The sequence below is a fragment of the Anopheles bellator genome, chromosome 1, assembly GCF_943735745.2.
Source record: "Anopheles bellator chromosome 1, idAnoBellAS_SP24_06.2, whole genome shotgun sequence".
NCBI classification, from domain to species: Eukaryota; Metazoa; Arthropoda; class Insecta; order Diptera; family Culicidae; genus Anopheles; species Anopheles bellator.
In genome coordinates, this window is record NC_071285.1 from 24229029 (window position 1) to 24254740 (window position 25712).

At 47.5% G+C, this 25712-nt stretch overlaps 1 protein-coding gene across 1 annotated transcript in view; it reads left to right on the plus strand.

Annotated features, from left to right (window-relative positions):
- The window catches only part of LOC131215271 (protein jim lovell), a 30335-nt gene extending 10725 nt beyond the window's left edge, over positions 1–19610 (plus strand). The window contains exon 3 of the mRNA XM_058209660.1: positions 18871–19610. Coding sequence (XP_058065643.1) covers positions 18871–19610 — 740 coding nt within the window. The remainder of the gene's footprint in view (positions 1–18870) is intronic.
- The last annotated feature ends 6102 nt before the right edge of the window (positions 19611–25712 follow it).

The window sequence follows — 25712 nt, forward strand, 5'->3', positions numbered from 1 at the left end:
GGGCCCCAACAGGGGGGCCCATAAGTTGCCATTGGTTTTGCTTTCTAGCCGCTTTCCGATACGGTTCCGTTACGGAAGCAATGGCACCACCGAAAGAAACAAAAACTGAATCATTTCAATCGATCTGCCTGCCAAAGACGTGCGGCGATGTGGCGATGTAAGAGCACTAAAGAGAGAGGGAGAGAGAGAGAGAGAGAGAGAGAGAGAGAGAGAGAAAAAGCGTCAATCCTGTAACATAAATCGCATAAACACCGCGGTTCAATGCGGAGCGAGAATGAGGAAATCGGGATGATTGGATTGAGTGTGTGGCTAATTGCGCTAAGCAGCGGCGGCTGTGGCTGTGACTTGCGCTGGTCAGCGAACACATGAGAAGCCCCGGACGGTCGGACCGCCGCGAAACCAGCAGTCGATAATGAAATGTTGAAATAAATTAAATTATTGACAACCATTAGGTTGGTTAATATGTGGGGCACATTGTTTTGCTGATCGGCCTTGCAGTTGGCGTCAGTTTACAGTTTTATTCTCCTTGTGCATTGATCTGCATTAATTTGAAACATGCCGTTGCGTTTGTGATTACTTTTGGCAAATGATTTGCTTTAAATTGTTTGTTTTATGTTTACGGGACGGTGGTTTAAGCCTTTTTAGTTTTAGAACAACTTAAAGTAAATGGTAGAAAGTTTTTGATACACGTTCTCGTATAACACCGTTATTTAGTTCATTTCTTTAAAATCTTAGTAAACTTTTTAGTTTCACCTTTCGCTTTGTTTCATATTCTTTCTAAATGTTGTATTTTATATTTTATCTGATCCTTGCTGGCATAATGGTACATTTGAATGTAGTATACCAGGCTTTTAAATAACTTTTGGGCTTCAATAACAGACGCCGTTGCTATTAGCCCAATTTTTTTTGGTATGTTGGTACACTCTTCATATGAACGTATGTGAAGTTTCGTTTCAATCTGTCAATTTATTATTAGTTTACAAGCCATTTAATATCGACGTGTCATTGAGTTTTTAGTTTAGGAAGGTTTAACAGCAATGGAAATTTATGAACGAATATTGAAAGTACATAAGGACTCTTCGCTTTCAGTTAGTACAGTTAAATGATGGGCTGCTCCATTTAAACGTTGTCGTACACGCATTGAAGACGATCCACGTCAAGGAAATCCAAAAGCAGTAGCAACACCTGAAATCGTAGGAAAAATACAGGATATCGTATTGGAAAATCGTCGAGTGACTGAAAGAGATTTAGTAGAAGCCCTGGGAGTCTCATTGGGCAATGTCACATTCTCAGCATCATTTGGAGCGTTTTCGACTTCCATCTGTTAAAAAATAGTGTGCGTGAAAAGCTTTCATTATCAAACGATGAGGTCATAACAACTTTAGAAATGTATTTTTAAGCCCTTTCAGTTTCTCAGGGATGGAATTCATAAATTGGAACCTCGTTGTAACAAGTGTATTGATGTTCAGGGAGACCATACTGAATGATAAAGTGTATTTTAAACCATAAAATTAGGAGTTTCTTATCGAACCGCAGAACTTATTGAACAACCCTGTATGATGTTATTTGTTTTATTGATTCCCTACAAATACTGAGTTAGCGCAAATACTTGCGGAAGTTCTCCAACTTCTTCCGGTATGTCGAAAACCATCAATCCCGCATTATAATGTAAGCGCAAAGAGATCTGTTTTGGTTCAGGGAACTGCTTAATTTAGATCATAAAATATGGTTATGAATTTTCTATTCCACTTAGGCTCCCCCGAGAGGAGTTTAGTGGAGCGCATTGCGCCTTTCATGCACCTGCACCAAATCGGACGACGATCGAGTCCCGGGAACACTCCGCGCACTGACGAGTGGCTGACGTTGGCGAGAACCTCGCAAAACGCCTCTGCCCTCGCAACCGCCCGATACAATTTATGCCCCGGCTTTGGTCTACTTTAGTTGCCCGGCGTGTGTCCCGGTTCCCGGGACCCGGAACCCGGGGTCCGGTCGGCTGCATTAGATCATTATTTAAATTCCGTTGCCGTGGCGCAAATGTTTTGTATCAATTTCCCTGTCAAAAAATCATGATTTTATTCTATGCACCTCTCTCTCTCTCTGTGGCGCCGCCTATACCGCCCCCGGGGCCATCAACCTTTGACTAATCAGACGAGGCTGCTTTTGGCGAGCGACATGCCTAATTTCGGGGGCTTGCTTGGGATGGTTGTTTTATTTCGGACCACGGGAAAAGGCTGCCGTGCACCGGTTTTGACAGAACCCCGGAACGGAACTCGGTTTCGGTGTATCGATTTTCTGTCCAGCAGATGGGTTTTTCGGTTTGGGCAGCCGCCGTCGCCCCTTCGCGGTCGTTGAAATGAGTAACAGTTGGTGTATTGGGCGCGCGAAATGCCAATTGTCAAAATAAGCGGCACACATTGCTGGGAGGTATAATTTATTTACCCCCGGGGCCCCCGGGGGCCACTATTGATTAGAACGCTTAATTATAGGCGAAAAAAGGACAAGAAGAGCATCACGTGCCGATTGCACTCAATTCACCTCACGACAGGCGCAGTTTGGAATGTGCAGCCCCAATTGCGCATCGCATCGGGTTTGAAGTATTGAAGTTTTATCTACGAAACGGTGATTTGGCTTATTTTAATTAGAAAGCCCCAATTATATTGTTGGAACCCCTAAACTGTGTTCGAATCATACTGACAAGCGCCACGGCATTTGAATGAAAGCAAAAAACGACGTTCAGCTGCAAACGGTAACCCTTATTATACGAGGTGTGATCAAAAAGCATTGCGACTTTTGTGTTTTTTTTTTTTATATTGCTTTACTCATGAACATCTATTTCCCGCCCTTTCAAGTAACCTCCATCATACACTTGTGTCGACGTTTTCTTCCAATCCTAGAAGTACTTCAATAAAACATTTTTTGTGATTTTGTTCGGCTCCTTCAACGATGCCGTCTGTATCTCCTAAATCGTTGCGTAGTGTCGTCCTTTCATGACCCCCTTCAGTTTCCGGAACTAGAAAACGTTACAGGAGGTCAGATCTGGAGAATATGGTGGCTTTGTCATCATTAATGGGTCCTTTTGTCCAAACATTCGGGCAGAAAAAACGATGTGTGAGCAGCGGCGCAAAAGCCAATTTTTGATTTCCCACAAATCCGGGCGTTTGCGCATAACATGCGGCTAATATTCATTATGAACCCTTTCTACCCTTTTGCAGTAACTCATGAAGCACCATGACCTCTTGCAATCGAAGAGAACTGTATGAAAAACTGTTCACATTGAACCAAACTTGGCTCTCCTTGAGTTCACATCTTCTCACCCTCTGAGAACATTTTGAACCACCGATAAACGCTGCTTTGGGCCAAAACAGATTTACCTTAAACCACAGTCAACAATTAGATTGCGTCCGAGTTTTTTATTTCGTTTGTCAAACTAAATTTGATTCAAATTCTTTGCCGTAAAGCAGAAAAAATCGAAGATGAGCCAAAAAACGTCCAAGCAAAAGAAACTGCCGAAAATTGACCGATTAGTCAAAATGGCCGCCCTTATCACCATTAGTAAGTGACATGAGTAGCAACATAACGCATCAGAAAAATCGAAAATCGAATATACGTAGCCCGGGGAAATTCAAAATTCCGGATACTTTTTTAACAGGCCACGTACATCTTCCGAAACAGTCTCACCACATCATGATGCCAAAGAAGCGAAGTTCAACTCCCGAACGAAACCTACCAAAATAAGCCCTTACTCACACCAGTCCAGCCCAGAGCTCCCTGTAGCTTTTGAGGAAATAATGCCAAACCACCCCTGGTTCGGTTCGCTGACCTCAATCAATCATGACAATGCTTTCAAGCAGCTGTCCACGAGCAGCGACGACGATAAAAGTGATCAGACCGGGTGGGTGGTGGGACCACACACGATCAGGGGGTGGTGCTGTGGGGCCTACCCAGGCAGGCGGGTTGTCATTTAGTATGTCTTTAATGTACCTGACACTCGCGGAACCCCCTGAATGTTCTCGGATCTCCTCGCCCGCGGATCACCGCCCGAGGATCAAAGTGTTTCAAGCCACGCAGAGAACACGGATCTCGCGGATCACACGATCGGTCGGGGAAACAGGTTGGTCCGACAGCCCGGCACGGGAGCGCGCTGTGGAAAGAATGAATAATTGTCCCGCGTGTCTTAAGCTCTGGAGACCATTTCTTCTCACAACTAATTATCGCAAAATCTGTCCTCTCTCGATAACGATCGGGCAATGTACATCGCGTCTTTTTCCGTGTGTATCGACTGTGAAGATCAATCGGGGACTCACAGGGCTTTGAACACTACAAACCAAGCTCCCTTCGCTCTTGACGACAAAAAGCGGTGCTACTTGGATCACCCTGGCTTCACTTTGACGGGACGGTGACCCAGCAAGTCATGGTTTCTCTTAACCACAAGAAGGATAACAACAACACACTATCAACGCAAGGTTGCAGCAACTTGTTGCGGGTCCGCAGAGTCGGCGTACGTCAACCCCGAATGATTCACAACTAAACCGAGACGCAAATGAGCAGGCGCAGGCCAAGCCGTTCCGGTGCGGTTAGCAGCTGAAGGCTGCTCGAAAACCACACGATCGGCGATCCGCACATGCTTATGCTGCTGGGCATTGGGAAAGAAATTTACGCTTTCGAGCATAGTTATGTGTCGCTCGATCGGTGGTGGTGGTGGTTTACTCGGCATCGGCAGCCGACCGTTTGATCGATGGCGGCCTGCCAGAAGGCCATCGCCATCGCCTGCGAGAGTCGTGCGAGAGTCGGTCGTTAATCGCTTGTTTTAAGCCGAGCCTCAACTCGCAACCCTTCAACGCCCCGGCCATCGGGCGTAATGGTGTTAACCACCGAAAAACGGTGACCGCGGCGGAGGGCGGAGGTTTGGTGGCGGAGAACCGACCACAGTTCCGCCAAGATTAACACATACACACACGCGTGCGTACCACACCGTAACAGGTTCCCGCTAGACCGCAGGACACCATCGGGAGGGCGAGCATAGGGGAAAAAAATCCGAATCCGAAACAAAGAAAACAACCATGATCGTTATTAGTCAATTGTCACTGTGTGGCTTCCAAAGCATAAGCATCATCTCATAACCGGACCATTCGACCGATTAAAAGACCATAAAGCTGGCCGAGCGAGCGAGAAGGAACTTGAACTTATGACAAAGTTCCGTCAACCACCATCAACGGCTGGCTACGCGCACGATTCAAATTCAATTCGAAACAATAAAAAGGGGGGACAAAAAAGAAATAGAAGCTCCTCGACAGCTGAGAGGATCTTAAGCTTCGTCTGAGAGGCCCGGGGGCATCGGGGGCACCGCGACACGGGAGCACATCAGCAGCAGCAGCCTGAAGTGATGTGCACCGCGTAGTATCAACAAAACCAGCAATAAATCACATCAGAAAAGAATAAAACGATAATTTATTATCATCCCCGGGCGGCGGGTGGGTGTGTGCGTTCGCAACATCGTCCGTTGTTTGATACTGTTTTGAGCGGCAGCCCCAGACAGAGAGACAGAGAGAGCTAGGAGTGAAGGTGAAGTGTTTTTAGTGAACAAACAAGCGTCCGCCGGGGGTTTCCATTACACCCAACAATCACCCGAGGGTGATCCTATTTCTCACCCATCTCCCTGTGGCCATCTCTCCGAGGCTGAGTGCTTTACGTGCTGGTGGTATGTTGGCGCGTTGACGAGCGAGCGCGGAGTTTGAAATATCCGCGCGTGCGATGGATGTGATGGATCCGATTTCATCGTGCGCGCGCAGCTTTTGTCTATTGGGAATAGCGTGTATGTGTGTGTTTGTGTCGGTGGCAATGATTGTGATAAGTTCTGCTCACGAAGCACGAAGATAGTTTAACGAGATTAGCCAGCCCGCCCGATGGGCTTTCGGGGCTTTCTTGCGAGATCTGAACTCACTGAGAATGAAAGGTCCTCGGAGATTGAAGATGTTCCAGAAACATTGTTGCTTCCTTGTGATTTCTGCAATCTTTTTTCCGTTTTCTCCGCTGTCGACGATGGTTTGTGCTGGTTCATTCAATTCAACAATCTGTTACACTGAATGGTAAAGATTTATCGATGGAAATTAAAGGATAACACATACGAGCGAGAGTTGCTGTTTGCATACCTTCTGGCGCGCTTTGGGATTGGCGAGGAAACCTAAACTCCGTTTTTCTGTTTCTGGATGACCTTCCTGCTGTTATTGTGGACCCGCCTTCTTCAATGATCTTGGCTAACTCCGTTAAAGTACGCGATCCCTTACGAGACACTCGATGTTCCATTAATGCCCACAGAATGAAGCAGGTTTCAAAGCATTGCGAAAGTCAAATTCTCTTTTTCATGTTGCCCTTGCTTAAAGAACTTCCTTTATTATTTTGCCGATTGTTTGTTCGCTTTTGTAGACACATTTTTCAAAATTCCTATTATTTTTACCATTAGTACTCATAACTATAACCAATTTCCCTTTTTCATCGGTTAGTTTACGATAATTCAAGGGTTCTCCCATCTTACAAGCTCAGAAATAGTGTTATGTCTAGTGACTTCTACACGGAGCGTTTCTCAGTCTTCATTTTGCATTTTGAATATAAAAACATGTAAAAAATCAAGTAATTATTACTCATAAATAACTAAATCTGCCCCAGTTGCTTTACCACCAAGCAAAACGAAGGTTATTGCTGTGAAAAACTGAAAACTTCAAACTTTAATCTTCAACTAAACTTGTTTAAAAAAAATTCAAATTATTCAATTATTCAAATGTTCAGTAACTAAACTTCTTTTCGCTCTCCACTGTTCAAATTCGAGCTTTCGAATGGCAAAAGGAAGTCATATTCCTTCTCAAAAAATGCTTCTTAGAGCAGTATTGACGAATACCCTAGACTAGCCTATTTTTTGCTTTCCTTAGACCAAAGCTAGGGCCAAAGTCTTTGCCCTTTGGGTCTTTGGAAAAATATTCTTTATATAATATTGTTAACGCTACTTGATGGCCCCCCATCGACCAAACATTATATGCGTGTTCGTAGTGTTCAATTAAGTAGCGGTCGAGAGGTCGCCCAAAATTCCACTTCCTTTATACGAACATCACACCCTAATAAAAGGAGCGATAAAACGGCTCACCGGCAACACCCAGTCACCAGTCACCCCCGGTGGGCGCAAAAATCGTTGATCTGATAAATGATCTATGCTCGCGAAAAGTCATCATCAATGTTTTAACACTCATTAAACGCAGCCACATTAGCCTTGTTTGCCTCGTGCGCGAGTTCACGCTTAATAAATCAACCGGGGTAACCGGCAATGTCATCAATTCCCACCGCGCGACTCCCCCTGGGCCCTCTAGATCCCCTACGTAGTAGTTAAAGGCTGTCAAAAACTCGTAAACCTGAGGCTGAGCGATGTGTTCCACCTACTGGTGCCTGCCACACCACAGCTGCAACTTTCAATCAATTTAGCAGCTCACTCCACGAACCGCGATCCAACGTGGCCCGCGCCACAATTTGTCACACGAACTTTCGCGCACAGCGCACACGTCCTTGCTGGTGGGAAAAAGCGCGAAAAATCTCCAAATCTCTTTAATTTTCCACCCGACCGAAGACCCCGCCGAGCCAGAGCCACGCGAGTGATAAAATTATTCATACTCGTGGTTATCTCCATTTCATCACGACGCATACCCCCGCCACGCCGAGCATCGGTTAAGCATAAAACATTCAAAAAGAGGATAAAAAATAGGCCACCGCCATGGGGGCGGCCTCCACATGGGCTCCTGCTGTCTGACACGCGTCAGAATCTTGCGTTAACGCGCGCGTCAGGCTTTTGACGACGCTGAGGAGCATGTGCCGCGACATCGCTGATTAGGTGTGAATTACGATCATAAATGATGCTCGGCATCTCGGAGGATAATATGGAGAAAGCCTTCCGAAAATGAACAGAGACAGGGAGAGAAAAATAGAAAGACCAAGCAAACAAACGTCACACGCCAGAGGGCGACACAGGAGTTCTCGCCCCCCTGAAAATGCCTTCTTCGACAGTGGGTGATTGGCTGGGGGGTGTGCCCTCCACCACCACCACCCCCTGTCAAACTTCAAAGAGCAAACGTCAAAGTAAATGGGCGATTGAATTGGACACACGTTTAACGGCAGCCTCCGACGACGATGACGACGCCGATATGCCGGCGATGATCACGATGATGGTGATGATGATGGTGGCGAATGTGGAGTCCCCACCACCAACTGGAAGACAAAAAAAATGTAACAGAGACAGAGAGAGAGGGAGAGAGACGGAGAGTGAGTTCGAGGAAGGTATGCTGGAGATGAGATAAATGATTCACGTGAATCGATTTGACAATGTGGGAAATTATTAATCATCATCCCCCCCCAGAGGCCACCGATCGCGCGGCGGGTCGATTGAACGCCCTCAGACCTCAGGCCTCCCCGAGGTAGTCTCTCTGCCTCTCTCTCTCATTATCGGTAACACGCCGGCAGGATCATCCATATTGCCTGATTAGGAGTGCTCTACCTCATCTCGCGGCGAGTTGGAAACTCTTCCGAAAAGCATTCCAGATCGTGTGGGTGTGTGTGTAAGACACGTTGACCACCCCCAACCGCCCTCCACCCAGGAGCTTCGGTATGTAGGGAGATCAAAGCAGCGACACCGGTGCAGCGGTGCCGATTGTTTTGGCGCGAATGTTAAACATTTTTCGGCCGGGAAGTGGAGTCCGTGGACCCAACTGGCGGCCCGAACTGGCGGCAATTCCTGGTCCGTCGGTTCGTGATCTTCGATTGATCGGTGGGAACGCGCGGAGGTGTGCTTTATGCTGCTCGCCTCGCTAGCCCATGATGCTAGGCGCCGTGGTTCGTGGGTCGAACAGGGTTTCGCAGAAGAATTGGTGCAATTCTTCGGCACTACAAGCGGATCGATTGTTTATTTTGTATGGTTTTTGTCTTTGGGTGGAGCTCTTGTGTTTTTCCGTGTGAGAATGGTGCAATACGGCATTAAATCTTATTTCGTCAATGCTCAAACAGAAACGAGCCCACATAAGTTCTGCAGTAGTCGTAGCGAGCGAGTCAAGTAATCTGCGTTGCTCGTTTAAAAGATTCCAATGAGTCTACAGGTAAATTTGTTTTAATTTTTTGGTCTCCAAAATCTTAAGATCTAACAAGGCCAAAGCAAAAAACATCTCAAGCAAGTTTTTCATTTTTCTATGACATCAATTAATGAATAGCAGGTCATATCTAAGGAAAACTGGCTTTGTTCATTTGTTCTACTTAATCGATCTCACTATCAACGCGAACTGATGAAGTGTTCAAATGTTTCTAATATAATTATTATAATTTTATTATTATTTTATCTCGTTACTGTTACTATCTCCAACCTTACAATGGGCATTACTTCTAACATTCCATTGATTGCCATTTATTATATATATTGCAGCAAGGACCTAGGGAACTGTTTTTTTTTGTTTCGTCCACAAAGCTGCACATAAAAATGGTGTCTTGGTAATTTCCCAACTCACAAAATCGTATCGGAAACTCGATCATGTTTTTTGGTATTGTAACAGATGGGAATATTATTTCAACTTTATTTTGCTTATTGTGAGCATAATATGAAGAACAACTTAAATTTGTTGTGGAAGTTAAAATTATAACTCGGTCACCTTTTATTTAGGGCACCAGCCCTGACTTTAAGGATGGTTTGAATGGTTGCTCAGTCGGCATCTGAAGTGCCGACTCAAAGTCCCGATTGTTCCAGTGAAGTACGTCTGGCACTCAAAAGTGCAGTGCATGGTGGCTCTGCATTTTCTCAAACGGTTCCCAGTTATGCTATTAATAAGAAAACACCAGCCTTGAATTCCTGCAACGCGTGGCGCATGTGTCTGATGGAAAACCAACCCAGAAGCCCGTACTCCCGTTTCGGAACGCGACTAACCCGAAAGGACACCAGCACCAGCAGAATGGCATAAAAACGAACAGGACCACCTCTACACTCAGGACAACAAAAAAAAAAGAAGAACGGGAAGCCACATGGAAACGAAATTTATTTGGCCAAATTTCCGCCAAATTCGCGCTGCGTTTCCCTTCGCCGAGCTGGACCTTTTAGGTCCGCCGTTTGTTTGTTTTCGTTGGTGACGCTAAGCTAAGGAGTTGGCTACGGGGGAAAAAACGCGTTCGGCATCGCAAGGACTCGCCTGGTTCGGAGTCGACCCCATGCGTCAAGCACTGCCAAGAACCGACGGCTGGTGGAGGAGAAGGGGAGAAGTGTGTCCTATATGCCGGTGCCAGACCAGACATTGGCCTTCCACACATACACGGGCGCGTTGGTTGGCCTCTGTTTTGACATACCACTAGTCACACGCATAGGTTGAGGAATCGTTCGTTCCGCGCGAGGGGAAGGACTCTCGCGTAGGTCCTGCGTAACGACCGACCGTACCGATTGGGGATGTAACCAAACAAACAACCAAACGGCACCACAAAAAAAGGACGAAGCGATGTCATATCTTTGATCACATCGGAGACCATGTATGAACCCGCAAGGCTTCGCAAGCTACGCCCCGGTTACTTTCGCCATTCCGAGCGGCCTTTCTGGCGGCCAACTTCGCTTGGACGGCGAATCGAATCGGGTGCGGAACCGGGAGCAGGAAACGGGAGTTGAAAACTTTGTCGTGTCTCGCAGCAGAGTCCGGGCCATGTCCGGGGGGAGTTGCATACCGAGTTCCGCGCGGGGCCGTAGTTTGTGGTCCCGCTTAAACGCAAGTCAACCCCGTGCATGCACCGCTCGGGCCCTAACCTGTGGCCTTCCGTGGAGTTGGACTTCGTCGCTTCTAATGACTTTCAACTTTAGTAGCCAACCGCAGCCAACACATGGCTTTGGTGGGGTTGAGAATGTGACTAAATGAATTGTTACTTTGACGGGCGAAGTCGCGTCGGGCCGGAGAACAATTTCCGATGCCATCATGATACTTTGATGAAGTTAGTCGTGTTAACGATGCCATCCCACGGCATGTTCCTAGACATGCGGTAATCTCTTTTTTTTGTTTAATATTTCCGCTGTCTTTGAGTCAAAGCGTGGCGATATTAGGCGTGTCGGTTGCATATGACAGGATTATTGTTACGTTGTTAATTAGACGGGGTAAAAATACTGTTTGGGGTGAAGTGAAGCTACTATTCTGAGCTTCCAAATTAAACCGCTCGGGTTCCAAGCAGATTTTATTGTGATTTCGTGTAGAAGAAATCGTAGACTCGTCTACAGAATCCTTCAATCATGTTTTCGGAAACTCTGTAGGTCAACCAGACCAGGTACGTTGTCTTCTCCAATTCTTCATGTCCACAGTATTCTTTTTCAACTTCCAACTCTATAGTTGGCCAATACTTTTCGATTGGTCGAAGTGGTGTGATCCGCGTGGCATTTTAATGGTGCCACTGAAGAGGTACCATTATTACTGGTGCTTTTGTCCTAGTGGCAGTTTTCCAAATCAGGAAAAACTTTACAGTATTGTTGTCTGCTTTTAGGTCCTATAAGTATTCTTTACTTTAGTAGTTAAGTATCCTTCCCAGATACTTTTATATAAATACTTTCATATCAATGTACGACTTTAGAATTTTAACAAAATAGGTTGCTTTTTGTCTGTTCCATTCTTATCCGGGTACAGAACGGAAGCTTTCCAGGATAATTTATAAACTAAAAGATTGTTCAATGACACTCAACATGGCTAGAAGGACCGGGGAGTTGCCAAAAAATCATCTTCCCGAACGTTTCGTTGCCCAAACTTTCCGTACTTGGTTCGAGAGCTTTGGTGTCCGAATTGGTGACCCAATTTCCGAAGGAATATTTTAGTCCCAAAATTCTTGCCTCAATATCCAGTCGTTATCGTCGTAATATCGTTTAAACTGAACTTTTGGCATTCGAAATTGGAGATATGTCAAAATCCTTCTCGTCTGATGTTTGTCGAAAAATTCTCGATCGGACCATTGAGCTTGTTGTAGTAAAGTAAGTAATCGTTTCCGAACTTAAATGCCCCAGACTTTTATAGGGACTTGAGCAGCTCTGTTTTCTGCGTTTTGCCGGGGGATTCGAACTCAGGTTCGAGCTGTCGTGTGAGATTTCGAGGTAGCCACTACTCTATTAAACGGCCCATACGAGTTGGTTGGGGTTGATAAGGCATTGATTGACCGCAGGCTGGGACATGGACGAGCCATCTCACAATTTCGGACCAAATAAGGGCATTAAAAACGCGAAGCTTATATCATAGCTGGAATGGAATTTCGTTGGTATGTGTGAGCTGCGGGGGCACCATTTAACTATAAATAAGGAAGGAGAAATAAAAACGGAGAGCATTTTGATACCACGGATTGAAGCGTGTCAACGTGTTTCATTTTTATTACGAGTTTTATTTCAGAAAATAGAATCCCCAAGTTGGGGCTCTTCACTATCACTATCGATGGAAGAACTCACTACGCTAATGGACCACACTGATGTCCCACTGTATCGTGTGACATAAAAAAGCACAATGATAGAAGAAAAACTCGGTAACGTGGCCTAAGCACTCACTTAGTGGTTGCATCTTCATCAACGCTGGCCAGGGCGCCTCGGTCCCAGCGGGGCCCAATGTGCGCAGTGTGCAGTTCCGAACGTGTGCTCTCCGGCCCATTATGCGGCATTAGCTAGGCACGTGGCAGGTCCGCGTTCGGCTCGTCCCCGGGAACCGGTTGCGCCACGTTCGTCGTCGTCGTCGGCGGGTGTGGGTGGCGCATAGATCGATCGGCGAGAGAAGCTTTATATGCAAATAATGGATTCGCTGTCGGTCTTCGCCCGGCACACACAGAAAACGATATGCGCCTCAGGACCTCAGGCCTGCCCGGCGAGCGTGAGACGCGGTGGAGCGGCGCATTGTTTCGGGCAGGCCAGCCCAACACACTGCCAGGAGGCCAGAGCCCTTTTCGGCTGTCTCGCTTCAACGAGCCACTTTCGCGGCCCAGGATGTGCGGCCGCGCTGATCGATCGGATTGAAAGGCTTATTTGCCCCGATTGTGGAGGTGCAGTGGAGCACCAACCCCCGGGGACTAGGTGCCCACCTTCGCTAGCCACGACCTGGTTCGACCTTTTTTACCACCACGAGCAGCCGCGTTGCTCAATTCGCTCCGCTCAATTGCTCCGCTGTAAGCAAATAAACAAAAACCCCTGATCCTGTCAGCGCGCCCGCACAATGGGCCATTGCCGTGCGGTGGTGGTGGGGTGGTGCGGGTAAATGGCCCCCGGCCACGGGGGGGAGGGGAAGCACAAAAACCAAATCCCATAGATAACCGCCATCGCAAACGATCAAGATAAATCATCAATCAGCCTCCGCCGCGCATCCTGCCGACCGGCTCTTCTACGCCAACGCCACCCGTCACTGGGTGGTCCTCGCGGGTGGGACGGGGGCGGGTTTAGCAGCAAAGGGCAGCCTTTAGAAGAAGAAAAAAAAACAAGAGCCCATAAAGTGCAGTGCAGTGCATATGCAGAATAAATGTGCTCGAAATGACTATCATTATCTGGGCGATATGTTAGCGGGGACGGTTCGCCAATCGCCGGGGCCCGGGTGTGCCCTTTTCGGGTCGCCTGGCGCCCCCCCCCTCTAGTCAAGCGAGGATGCCCCCGGGGCGGGTGTTAAGATTCTGTGCCCTAGCCCCGGCTGACAGGGCCGCCCGGTTTAGGATGGGCCCCGTTTCGGGCGGGCGAAATTGAGTAATTGAATGATTGTATCGCTGATCTCGTCCGATCGACCGACCGACGAGCGTCGGTGTGTAATAACTCTATTGAAAGGAAAATGTTTGACCAATCTGGGCCCACTCCGGCTCCGTCCCGTAGGCGGTGGGCAGACGCGATTGTTTCCGATGCAAAAGGTCGGCCCGAGGTGTTTTGGGGTTGGATAAAATTCGCTTGGTGGCATTTGGCGAAAGGTTTGGAAAAAGCTGTTTGATTGGCAGATCGGTGCAGGTGCACCAAGTTGCTAGAAACAATTGAAAAAAGGTTCGTTAAAGTAAGTGACGACCTGAAACTAGTTAAACAAACGTAAACAAGCGCACACGTTCGTGAAATCGAATAAAAGAACAGCAAAGAATGAAGAATGGGAAAAAAACAAGTGAATGAATTTGGAAAATGGCGAAGATTTAACAAAGAAAAATAAAACAATGAAACAAGTGTGACAAATAAAGCAGTGCATTCCAAAGCTGAAAACATAATTGGACAAGCAAAGTGAAAAAAACCTGCTAAAGAATGTTGAAAGTGGTTTCAAAAGAAATGTGAAACTAGAAAAAAAACAAGCAAAAAAATCAAGCAACTAGGAAAATAGCTTGCAACGCCTAGACAAAACACTTTAGAAATAGAAGAATGTGCTCGAAACAACACGGAAATACAAAAGTACACCGAGTTTGGGTTTTGAATCAACAACAATAACATCGCACCATGACGCGATCCCGGTTCTAGCGACCGCGGAAGATACAACCGTTGACCGCAACGAAGCAACGAAATTTGCCCATTTAGCTAATGACTTAAATGCGCCCGCTACTCATTACGTCCGATAAACGTCATTTTCCTACGGTCTACGATCTACCTGAAGGTCACCTGCCGGTTGCCCCGTTAAGCAGTGCGATGTTCGACGCCACATGGGCGCCGCCAGGTTCCTGGTACTCGGCCACTCGGTACTCTTCGGTCCAGTGTTCCCCGGAAACGTTTACCGGTGGCAGTTCCGGCCGGGGCGCTTTCGTCAAGACCTCGAAAACCACAGGATGAGTCTAACTGTACACGGTTGCTGCTGCTGCTGCTGCTACAGGTTCAATCTCCGCCGATATGCCAATCAAGACTTTTCGGAGACTCACTTAGGCCGTTGCAAGCGCCGATTGCCGCCGATTCCCATAGGCTACCGAGCCGGTTCCCTCGCGGCGGGACTCTCCTTTCGGTGGCGCCTCGGGGCCAACACGCAGCTCGGTGGCGCAACGAGTCAACAGCAGGGAGATACGGAGACGCGATAATGATACACCACTCCTTCCTGGCCATTGTCCGGCCGAACAGAACGCTTTAGCATTATTCTCACCTACTTCTTCCGAGGGTCTCTCTTTCTACCTCTAGACTACCGTTTTTTTGTTGTTGTTTGGTGTTTTATTTTCTCCGTTGGCTTTCTTTCTGTCTTCGCATCGTTTTCCACCTTTTCTTCCTTGTACCATCGCACGAGTCTCTCTCTTTCTCGGGCGCTCGATTCTGCGGACTGGTGTCCACTGGTCTTCTTCAGCGCCCCTCTTTTTCGCTTCTTGTTTTCTCCCTTCCCTTCGTTTCCTTTTCATTCAATCAATTTCTTTTCCTTCAATCAATTCGATTAATTGCATATTTAGACATCACTACCGAATCAATCTGGCCGCGCACGGCCGCGGCCACGGTGTGGTGTGAATGAGGATGACCACACCGTCGATGGGCCGCCGTTTACCGGAGTTACCCTTCCCGCCCCCCTTCTGGTGGGCGGCTAGTTTCGGCGGCGAGGCGATTCACGGATTGATTGAGCTGATTTTTTCCACCCTCGCTCGGCCCAACCGCCGGCGGGTAACACACTTTTCGCTGAGGTCCACGAAACCTCTACCCATAGGGTCGGCTTTTTGGGCAGCAGAAGGAAGTAAAAGTTGACCCTTCGAAGCACGCCAACACTCAATGGTTAGCTGAATAGGTTAAAAGTTACAAGAGCTGTGAATATTAGTGCCATTCGAGCAGTTTCGAGCAGTTTCTGAAGGTGAAAAACGGTTGCACTTTTTTTGCTTTAATTTTGAATGGTTCGAACAGATCAGAAGCTACGAAACAAGCAGTATCTTCTCCCGAGGTTCGTGAAAAGAAGTCAATAATTAACCGCTTGAGGTCTTCAAATTATTCATCATTCATCAGAGATAGATCACAAAAAATATTTAAAAAAATTCATTCAAAAATATCAAAACTCAGTTACATTAATTGTTCGTAGTTCGGGGTTTAGTATGAAAAACACCATCATTTTAAGGCCACGCTTACCCACAGTAGAACCAACTTATCTGTGCTCACATGGACGATGACACCGCCTGAGGATGCCCTTTTACCTAGTTCTTATGGGTTCTACACCCTGAAAATAAAGAATTAATCGAAAAGCGATTCAGAATTTTTAGCACCGAGGTCCTGGACCGGAAGTACTTATTATTGAAGTAATTTTAATTTTACTATTAATGTTTTGATGTATCGGGGCTCAACGGCCAAACTCATGTGATAGGTGGCCAATGATAGAACACTACCGACCATCGTCTATTCGGTGTTGTTTGCATTTAGTTTGATCCTATTTTGTGTTCATTTGCTGATGTGTGATTAATGGGGAAGGACCCACAAGGCACTCAGCAACTTAATTGTTGTCCTGCGCGAATTTAATCAACCACCATTTAATCCACTCCGACTTGGCTCCGGACAGAAACCACTTTCGAAGAGTCAATGTTGGTGATTAAATTTACGAAACTTCACTGCATCGATCCAATCGGCACTTTGAACGTTCCGAAAACCATTCCATGCCAACCTCCAAGAGTTCGCGGTTGGAACCGTTTCATTACGTACATGAGTTGGGGGCTCCATTCATGTGCTTCCCGGTTTTTTTCCACTGCAGATCCCTTGTGTGGTCCGACTGAGTGCTGGACTGGGGACTCAATCTTAATCTCAAAGGGACATCTCTTGGCAAAAAGCAACAGCGTGTAGCTCGCGATCGTATGAATGAAAGAGGTGCCGAAGCGGTGGCCATCACCGATCAATGAGTGGAAAACAAGACATTAAGCCAGCGATCTGTTCCGTCAGTTGCTCCGCAAGGTTGATGTGCCGCCCGAATGAGGAATCCTGTGCCTCGATTGATAGTCTGCTCGCCTGGTCCGGGATTGGAACTGAGTGGCGAAAAACTGCACCCCGGCCACCGGTGCTGCTGGTGGGTGAGAAAATGACGATTCAATCAGCGAAAAAACCGAAGGTGGCCGCCGGGAACAGAAAAGTGCAAACCGTATCGAAAGGATGCGCTGGCTGCTGGCGATGTGAGAGGTGAAAATTGAAAGTGAAGGACTTTTATCTGGTTCGCCGTCGCCGCTCGGTTCACACGGAAGCGGGTGGCAAAAACTGGCACTAGAGAGAGAGCGAGAGAGATCCGCAGTAAAGGACTGGCCGTGTGAGCGATTACCGGCCGGCGGAAGACCCTGAATTAAGCACACCGGAACGCCGGAAAAAAGAGCATTCGCGCAGATAATGCACCGAGATGGATGAAATTACATTTATTACCCCGGCGAAGGTGTTAGAGGTACGGTGCAGGAGGACCTCACAGAAGAGATCTGGACCACTTTTTTTTCCACCACACACCGCGCATCAGTACATTTGATATCGGAGGACACAAGACCGAGGAGAGATATTGCCGGCCTCCGGGACGATTTCCTTCAACTTTCATTCTTTCGGCAGACTTTTTGAGGATAACTTCTTGATTCCAAATCAGAATCGGGACTGAGGACTGAGACAGCCGTCTCCCGGCTCAGGTCACGATTGCACGTCAAGCACCGTTTCTGCGGATGCCTCGCAGCTTGTTGGACTTCCTCCCCGTACACGAATCCCCAAGAACGCCAAGGATTGTGATGAAGAATTCAGAGGAAGCCCATACGCAATAACAAGCAGTAGCTCCGGAGTCTCTTGCCACAGCTGAATAATGCGCCGTTCGGGTTGTGGTTTATTTTTGGGCGCAACCAAACACGCGAAGATTTATGTAGCGCGAAACCCGGCCCCGACCAAGAATGGCCGCCAGTGCCTTGCGCACGACCCACCGGCGCGACCTCCCAAACAAAGAGATAATATTTTTCGCCCCACGTTTTTCTCACACATGGGGCACCTCGTAACAACGCAGCAACAACAACAACTACCCCGGCAGCGGGTTGTGTGCCAAAAAGTGGGTATTCGGGCGGCATCATAGAGGTTGCCGCCAGGGAGCGGATCAAACGTGCTAACAAGATGTGCGCGTCGTTGCGTCACTGTTGGGCCCGCCGAAATCATAGGTCCCAGTCCCAGTGGCAGTCGTGGGGTCGGGGAGAGAGTCGTGAAATGATGGAGCAACTAAACTGGCGGCCCTCGATGGCTGGCCAGCAGCTCCGCGTCATGATGAGTCGACAGAAAGTCGGCCCAAAAGCCAGCCCAGCCTCAGGAGCCTCTAGTCTAGTTCCCCGAGCCCCCCCTTTTGAGACCTTCTCTGATCGCCCGGTAAAGACTTTCTTTCAGCGGTCGCATGCGGGAAAAGGTTATCAGTCAGTGATGATGCGCGATGATGTGAGGGTGATGCGAGGTGCGATGCGGGTGCCTGACCCCAGGACCTAGCGAGGTATCATCGCGAGGATAATTAATTGATCGGTACCTGGAGCTTGTTTCTGTAATTGGACAAATGGACTACCTCCAATGTGTCGGGCTACACCTCCAAATCCTTCCCCGGAGCGTGGCTTTCGGCAAACATCTGATGGGCCCGCCCGATGGTCACGACTTTTCTCACTACGCCCCCCGGGAACCGGGCCGCGGCCCGCGGGTGATCTTTACCGCGGGGTGATACCGCGATCGGTTCCCACCCTGCTAGACCGCAACTCGATCGCACTTTCTATTCCGGGACGTTGCGCTAGGCTCTAGGCGGGAACCTAGGCGGTCCAAATCAGAAGCTCGCTATAACGAGATTGCAGTTGTTTAAATAGGGGACTTTTGGACTTTAAGTACAAAAATCGAACGCCGTCTGAAGCTATGCAATTCGAGTTACAGTACTACGCCTGTTGTCTTCCTGTCAAAATTAGTAATTATGTCTACTTTTTCCTCTCTCTCTCACTCCACAGTGAATCGACCGAAGGGACAACACTCGGCCCCGCGGGGAGGACCGCCACGGTCGTGGACGAACGCGGAGCTAACCGAGGCGCTGCAGCACGTCTGGAACAAGAAGATGACGACGAGCCAAGCGTCACGGATCTTCGGCATCCCGTACAACTCACTCCTGATGTATGTGCGGGGCAAGTACGGCAAGAGCCTGAAGTTGGAGCAACTGCGCAAGGACTGCATCAGCGGGCCACCGATCGAGCTGCTCCAGATGGGCGTTGGCAATAGTTCCGGCAAGGACAAGAAGGACAGCGGCAACAAGGATCAAGGAGGGGACCACCTGCATCACCACGGTGGCCCCGGCCGAGAAGGCAGCAATGGCAGCGGACCGAACGGTGGTGGTGGTGGTGGCGGTGGTGGCGGCGGAGGTGCCAGTGATCTCCGGGGCCCTCGGTCGGTCTCGTCGGAACCGGAGCTACTGTCGAGCCCGAACCCACTGTTCAACCCGTTCCCGGGTGGGTTCTATCCGGACTTCCCGGGCGGCTTTCCGGGACTTCCGCTCAGCATGCTGAACCTGCTGCCCCCGGACCGGCACCCGCCCCACTCGCTCCCGTCGCTGGCCGTCGACGAGGACTGCAAGAGCGATCGCTCGAAGCAATCGCTGGACGATGACTTCCCGCAACCGCTCGCCCTGAACCGGCCGGCCGCCGACCCGCTGGCCGACAGCCGGCGCGAGATATACCAACAGAACGGGCAGGACTAATATTTAAGATTCATGCGCCAGCGCCTGCAGCCACCGACGCCGAGTTAGGCTCCGCTCCGGGAGGGTCCCCTCAAATTGTTATCGCAACCTTAGCTCAATTCCTACGTTCCGGGATCCTACGTTCGTTCTCGTTTTGTGATTACTTCGCCCCGGCATGACGTCATCCGCTTAGTAGGTCCAGTAGGTGACGGTGGCGCTAGTAGACTTTGTTTTCTTTTCCCTGAGTTTAACACGCGCAGCTTTTGACGCCAGACGCTCAAGGTGCAACGCGAACACGTTACATAACTTATTTGTTACTACTGATCGGAGGCAGCAGCGGAGTTTATACGCGGATCCGGATAGATATACTACTTTAAGTTCTTCGGGGCAATAATTGTGGCGCACGTTGCGGAGCACGTGCTGCACACCGGAAGACTGGTCGGTTGTATCGAAGTGCAGTACCTCTAGGGTCGCTAGTGGAAAGTGGCGAGGATCTTTTCCTTTTTGACGGCAAACGGCTCGTGCAACACGCAACATGATATTATCGGACCGGAAAAGACAAACACGTTTCTAGTTTAATGTTTCAATGGGCTATTCCTAAGTTGAAGAAAAATGTATGGTGCTTTCTCGAATATTATTTCTTAAGATTATATACGTATTTTTACTCATCGTTACACACAGCCGCAAACGAAACCCAACATACACACATACAGACAGTCACACAAACAATAATAGTCTAAGCAACCTCTGCATGTCAACCACGTGTCAAACAATGGTCAAATCAATTACCGAGAACGCAAGCGAACCGAGCGCAGTGTGCGAGACAGAGAGAGAAAGAGAGAGAAGGAGAAGGGGAGGGAGAAAAATGTGCTTCCTGAAGAAAGTGGGCCGGTGTTAGGGTGTTTTCTTCTCCTGTGTTGTGTGTCAATCAATAGGCCAGTAGGCCATGCTCTCCCCTGCTTCTTACTGCACAGCTCTCTCTCTCCCTCTCACGTTCTTCTATTGGTTCTTCCAATTCGTCAGTTTTGTTTTTGTCATTTTTGGCGCAATTGTTTATTTATTTTTATTCGGCGGCCGTAAAACTGCGCCCGTTTTTTATCCTCGTTTTGTTAGTTGGTAAGCGACCGTGTACCGTAGCAGTAAGTGCAATTAATGTTTTGACTTTGCAGATTCTTTATTTTTAACTTACCGCAATTCGGTGTACATAGATATAGGATACGTATTCGTAGTCTCTAGCGTTCGGCTTCGAAACAGACACAACACAGATAACGAAAAAACGATATTGAGGATTTGGTTTGAGCAACTCCTTTTGTGATGCTGATAGATAAAACACACTTCTTCCGTTCTTGATTTCTATCTCGATTCCTATTTACTTTAGTTTTACACTTGGCCTTGTTTAGTTAATTGGGTTCTATTTTATAACTCGTAGAACGGAGGGAAGGGAGAGTGGGGGGGAAGGGGACCGCAATCAAGAACCATGGTGGGGAGACACAAACACTTCAAAGAAGAGCCGACGCCGACACACCAGCTGAAATATACAGTATTAATAAATCAGATATTCTCGCAATACCCTTACATCATCCATTACCCTTTCTTTGTTTTTTTGTTCTACCACTTGTGCTTCTGTTATATTATTTATTTCCACGTTTCACGTTACTTTCATTTTGTTTGACACATTTTCCTGCTCCTGTTTTACCGTTTCAGTATAGGAAACACCCAACACACACCCCAACTAGCAGGACGCAGCTCGCGGAAGGTCGGATCGCAATGATTCGTTCGAAATAAGACTGAGACCCACTGAGATCTTACACCTAGCCCCGTTGGAGTCAGGCCATCATGTTACTCACTCTTCATTAACTTGTTTACTTTTATTATGTTTTGACCACCTCTTTTTGTTTTTGTTTCAGTTCTGTTCAAGAGCCCGCTCGCTTCAAAGTGTTTTGTTGGTTGTTACATTACTGTTTGAGTTTGCAAACAAGAAGATAGCACACACAAACACACAGACACGAAACACACTTAAACCCACTTAACTAACGACCCTTCTGATGCACCGTGCGTTCACGCCTCCAAACACAGAGCAATAGTGTTTTTGTTAATGCAAACTGTTGTGTAGGTAAATACCGAAACTCGGGGCACACCGCAGTGCACTTTTGTGCAGTGCCGACCGAACCGAAAAAGTTACTAATGCTAGCCCAAAAATAGTCACAGGCAAACTACTCACAACACAGCAAACTAAACTCTCTGACTATACAGTGAAACTTGAAGCAAGCAGCAAACAAGCCGATGGTGACGATGATGATGATGAAGATGATGAAAGGTCATACAACATACAAGCAACCACAACCAATAGTTCCTCAATCAATATACATATACAATAATACTTACAACAGTTATTTGTTGATCAAGATTAAGAAATAAGCCAACCGACAACAGCAACCACACACAAACGCAAACACACGCGGCGTATCTCGCGACCCACGCAGTCTGTAAGGAGCAATAGGGTGCGGACACCCGGACACACATGCCCACGGAAGGAGAAGCTGTTTGACTGTGTTATGCGCCTACGGCAACAACGGTGACGTTTGGGTTGGGTGTTTGGGTCCCGTGTGGTCCTGGCCGAACCTGGGCTCCATTCCTACAGGGTGGGTCCTACCACTACTACTACTGCTGTTGCTGGGTCGCCCTGATATGTCCCGCGTGTGTCTCTTATTTACAAGATAGCACCAGAAACTGTTCAAAACAGTTCCGAAGCACCGAATCCATAGCTGAGTTAAGTGGAATGGTTTTTTACACAACGCGGAACCGGTTTACATTACCAGAGACGATAGATAGACGATCCGGAACCGGGGTCGATCCGGACCGCAACTACATATAAAGGCCGGGCCGGGTCGGGCCGGGCCGGGAAACTGTTTTTTACATATATTTTTATACAACGCAATACGCAATAGGCAGGTAATAGCGGCGCGATCGGGCGGAGAATATTGAAGAATATGGAAACCAAGGATTTAAAGCACTCGACTCGACTGTCAACTCTCGGTCAAGCTCGGAGGAGTGGCCGGAGCCGGGGAATCATTTTCACGCGGGAAGCGCACTAACGGAATGGACGAGGCCCGGTTCCGTACCGGAAAACACGGGGCCCGGAAAACTCGGGACAAGCAACACAAACACACAACACACACTGGCTGGCTGGTAGCAGATTTTATACACAACCTCAAACAGGGAAAGGGATTGGGCTAATGCAACAATGTTATGTACAGAGAATCAACCCCAAAAAAAACCCGCAGCATAAACGCAATGCGAGCAATGAAATGTATTAATCGTCGTTGCGTTTGCGATCAGAAGCCCTCTTTCGTTTCGTTCGTTTAGGCACCAAAAGCGTGACAAGTACTCTTTCTGAACATTCTGTTTCCGGTTCCGGCGCGAGGGGCAAGTCCCGAATCGATCCCGATCGATCCGCGAACAACGAAGCGCGCTTTCGGAGTAAACCGGGCAATTGTACAAAACATAACTGGCAAAACTAAACTACAATTTGAGCAACCGAGAAAACGATAAAGAAACGGAGTGGTAAACGACACACTCGTAAAGATGAATTTTGTTTGTTAAACACGAAAACGGCCATTCGGAAAGAGACTAGAGTATACGAAGGAATGGCGTTAGTGAACCGTGCTCCGTGTTCTTGGTAACGGTTTTACGTTCAAGTACTGTAAAAAACGGCGCATAAAGTAATAGCGAAAGAAGGTGAAACAACAAACAAACATAAACAGGATTACTGAATAAGGTGAACCATATGTACAAAGCTGGAACCCGAACCTAGCAACATTATTAGCGCAACGTGCAATTAAGGTGTGCGCGCCCGTGTATTTCATTGTTGTTTTTTGCGTTCCAAATAGGTAATTCTGCCACAACCCAGTGCCACAACGAACAAGATGCGTATTATTTAAGAACTTTACACACAAACACATACACACAGTACAGTTACTAGTCAGCCCCCAGTTTAGTGTCCGCTTCAGGCGAAACCAAACATCGAGCACAATTCAAAGCAATAGACAATCTTGAAACCGAATTTCGTTGAACAACGTTTTACGTTTTGCCGACCTTCAGTCACACCCCGTCAAAGGCCGGGATTCTCCCCGTTTCTTCGTTTGCAATTTTTGTGAAACACAACTTACGACAGTATCGAAGCCAAAGTACCGAAATGGACTCACTTATCTTGCAGCACACACTTGAAACAATAGCAACCGAACAACAACCGAAGAGCGAGAAGGAAAAAGGAGGAAAAGAGAGGCGAGAACAAACAACACACTCCTGCACTGCGCCTGCAGCATTAAATAAACAAGAGGAATAAAAACAGGGTAACATAATGAATTTCATATACATAAACAAATCTTTAACCGTAAACCTTTAACGAAACAGGCAAAAATAGTGAATAATAGTGTCCGGTGGGCTGGCGTGATCGTGGCGAAACAATAGGCACGACACTCGAAGGGCCGCCACTCGAACCACACCCACACACGCTCGCTCTACTCAAACGACAACTACAGGTGACTCAAATCCTCTATTTTTACGAACGAAAACAAAAACGAAAAACAAACAACGTAATCGTGTAAAGTGAAGGTAGCAAATGTAATAACTATGAGAGAAACATGGCGCGAACCGCTACTACAGACTACTAGGCCCCCCTCGCTGGACTCAGTATGGCTCAATGTGGCGTCCAATTCCCGGGCCGGGGGGGTTGAATCGATTCTTGTTACTTTTTCAAGGATGTGCAATGTGATACGAGTACGAGACGCAGCGGCAGCGGAGTGTGTTTCTTCGGCTTTTGCATTCGTGTATTTCGTACGTTTCAATGTGACTTTTGTTTTGTTGGGATCAAGGGGGGGTAAGTCTGTAAATATTTCGCTAAAGAGCCGACGGAGAGGAAGAGGATTGACTTTTTTTTTTCACGGGATTGCGTTTCTTCTGTGGGTGGGACAAACAAGACGTAGGACGGCCCGAAAGACGCACGGTGTCGACGGAGGGATAATAATGCAACAAAGAGTAAAAAACAACCTAGAAAAAGTAACTTAAAATTAACTGTTAATTATTTAGGCAAAAATTGTGGATTCAGAACGCGAGATCTTGGAAAATTGGAAAGGAAAAGAAAAGGGCGAAAGGGCGGTAACCGCTCGAAGTCTAGGCAAGAAACACTGTAGCGGTAACGGAGAATGTTTAGAACAAGCAAAAGGAACACACCCAAACATAAGTAAAACGGCTATTTTAAGTACTCTATTTGATAATATTTGTAACATAACACTACTCTGTACCAACCAACTCTAACAGCTCCCTCTTCTCTGTAGCACTCTCTAACGACGTGTGTAAAAAACAAACGAACGATAAATTCGAATTCGAAATATGCGGCGGCTAGTGGCCGCCGAACACTTTACTATAAAACAAGATTTTAAATACTAATTGGAACCGCCCGGAACATCGATTCCTCGCAGGGCGGAGGCCGCCGGCGCACGTTGGTTGGCCAGCTACACCGGGGAGCCGGGCGTCTGTAAAAATCGTCAATCCAACCGACGGGCGGGCGTCTCTTAGCCAGACGAACTACGAAAACTACGGTCACAGAGTGTGAGACGGCTAGTGTCCGGGTACTTAAAGCAAGCAAATCTAAACACCGTTTTGAGTTTGGGCCTTCTGAATTAGCGTACTCTGTTTGAATGGTTGTTTCTAGTCTGTACGATGAATGGATTTATACGTAGCGGGGCGAGGGCGAACACTAACTAACAGCAACACACAACGATCGGCGGATCCATTCGGTGGATGGATCGGTCCGCCATGGTCTACCATAAACTACATAGCGCGTCAGGCTCGTGCCGCATGAATGATGAACAGAAATCAAACACGGCACGGAAACAGATGGGTGGTGCTGGAGACGGTGGACGAAATAGTAACGCGCCGAAATGGAACTGCATAGAATGGCGCATCCAAAAAAAACACACACAAAATTCTGCCCCCCACAAAATTGTGAAAAAGTGTAATGACAAACTATTTGGCACTCATTGATATTTACTGTTATATAACAATTATGGAACAGAAATAAAACAAAATTGAATAACAAAATGGAACCGTTGGGTGGCGTCG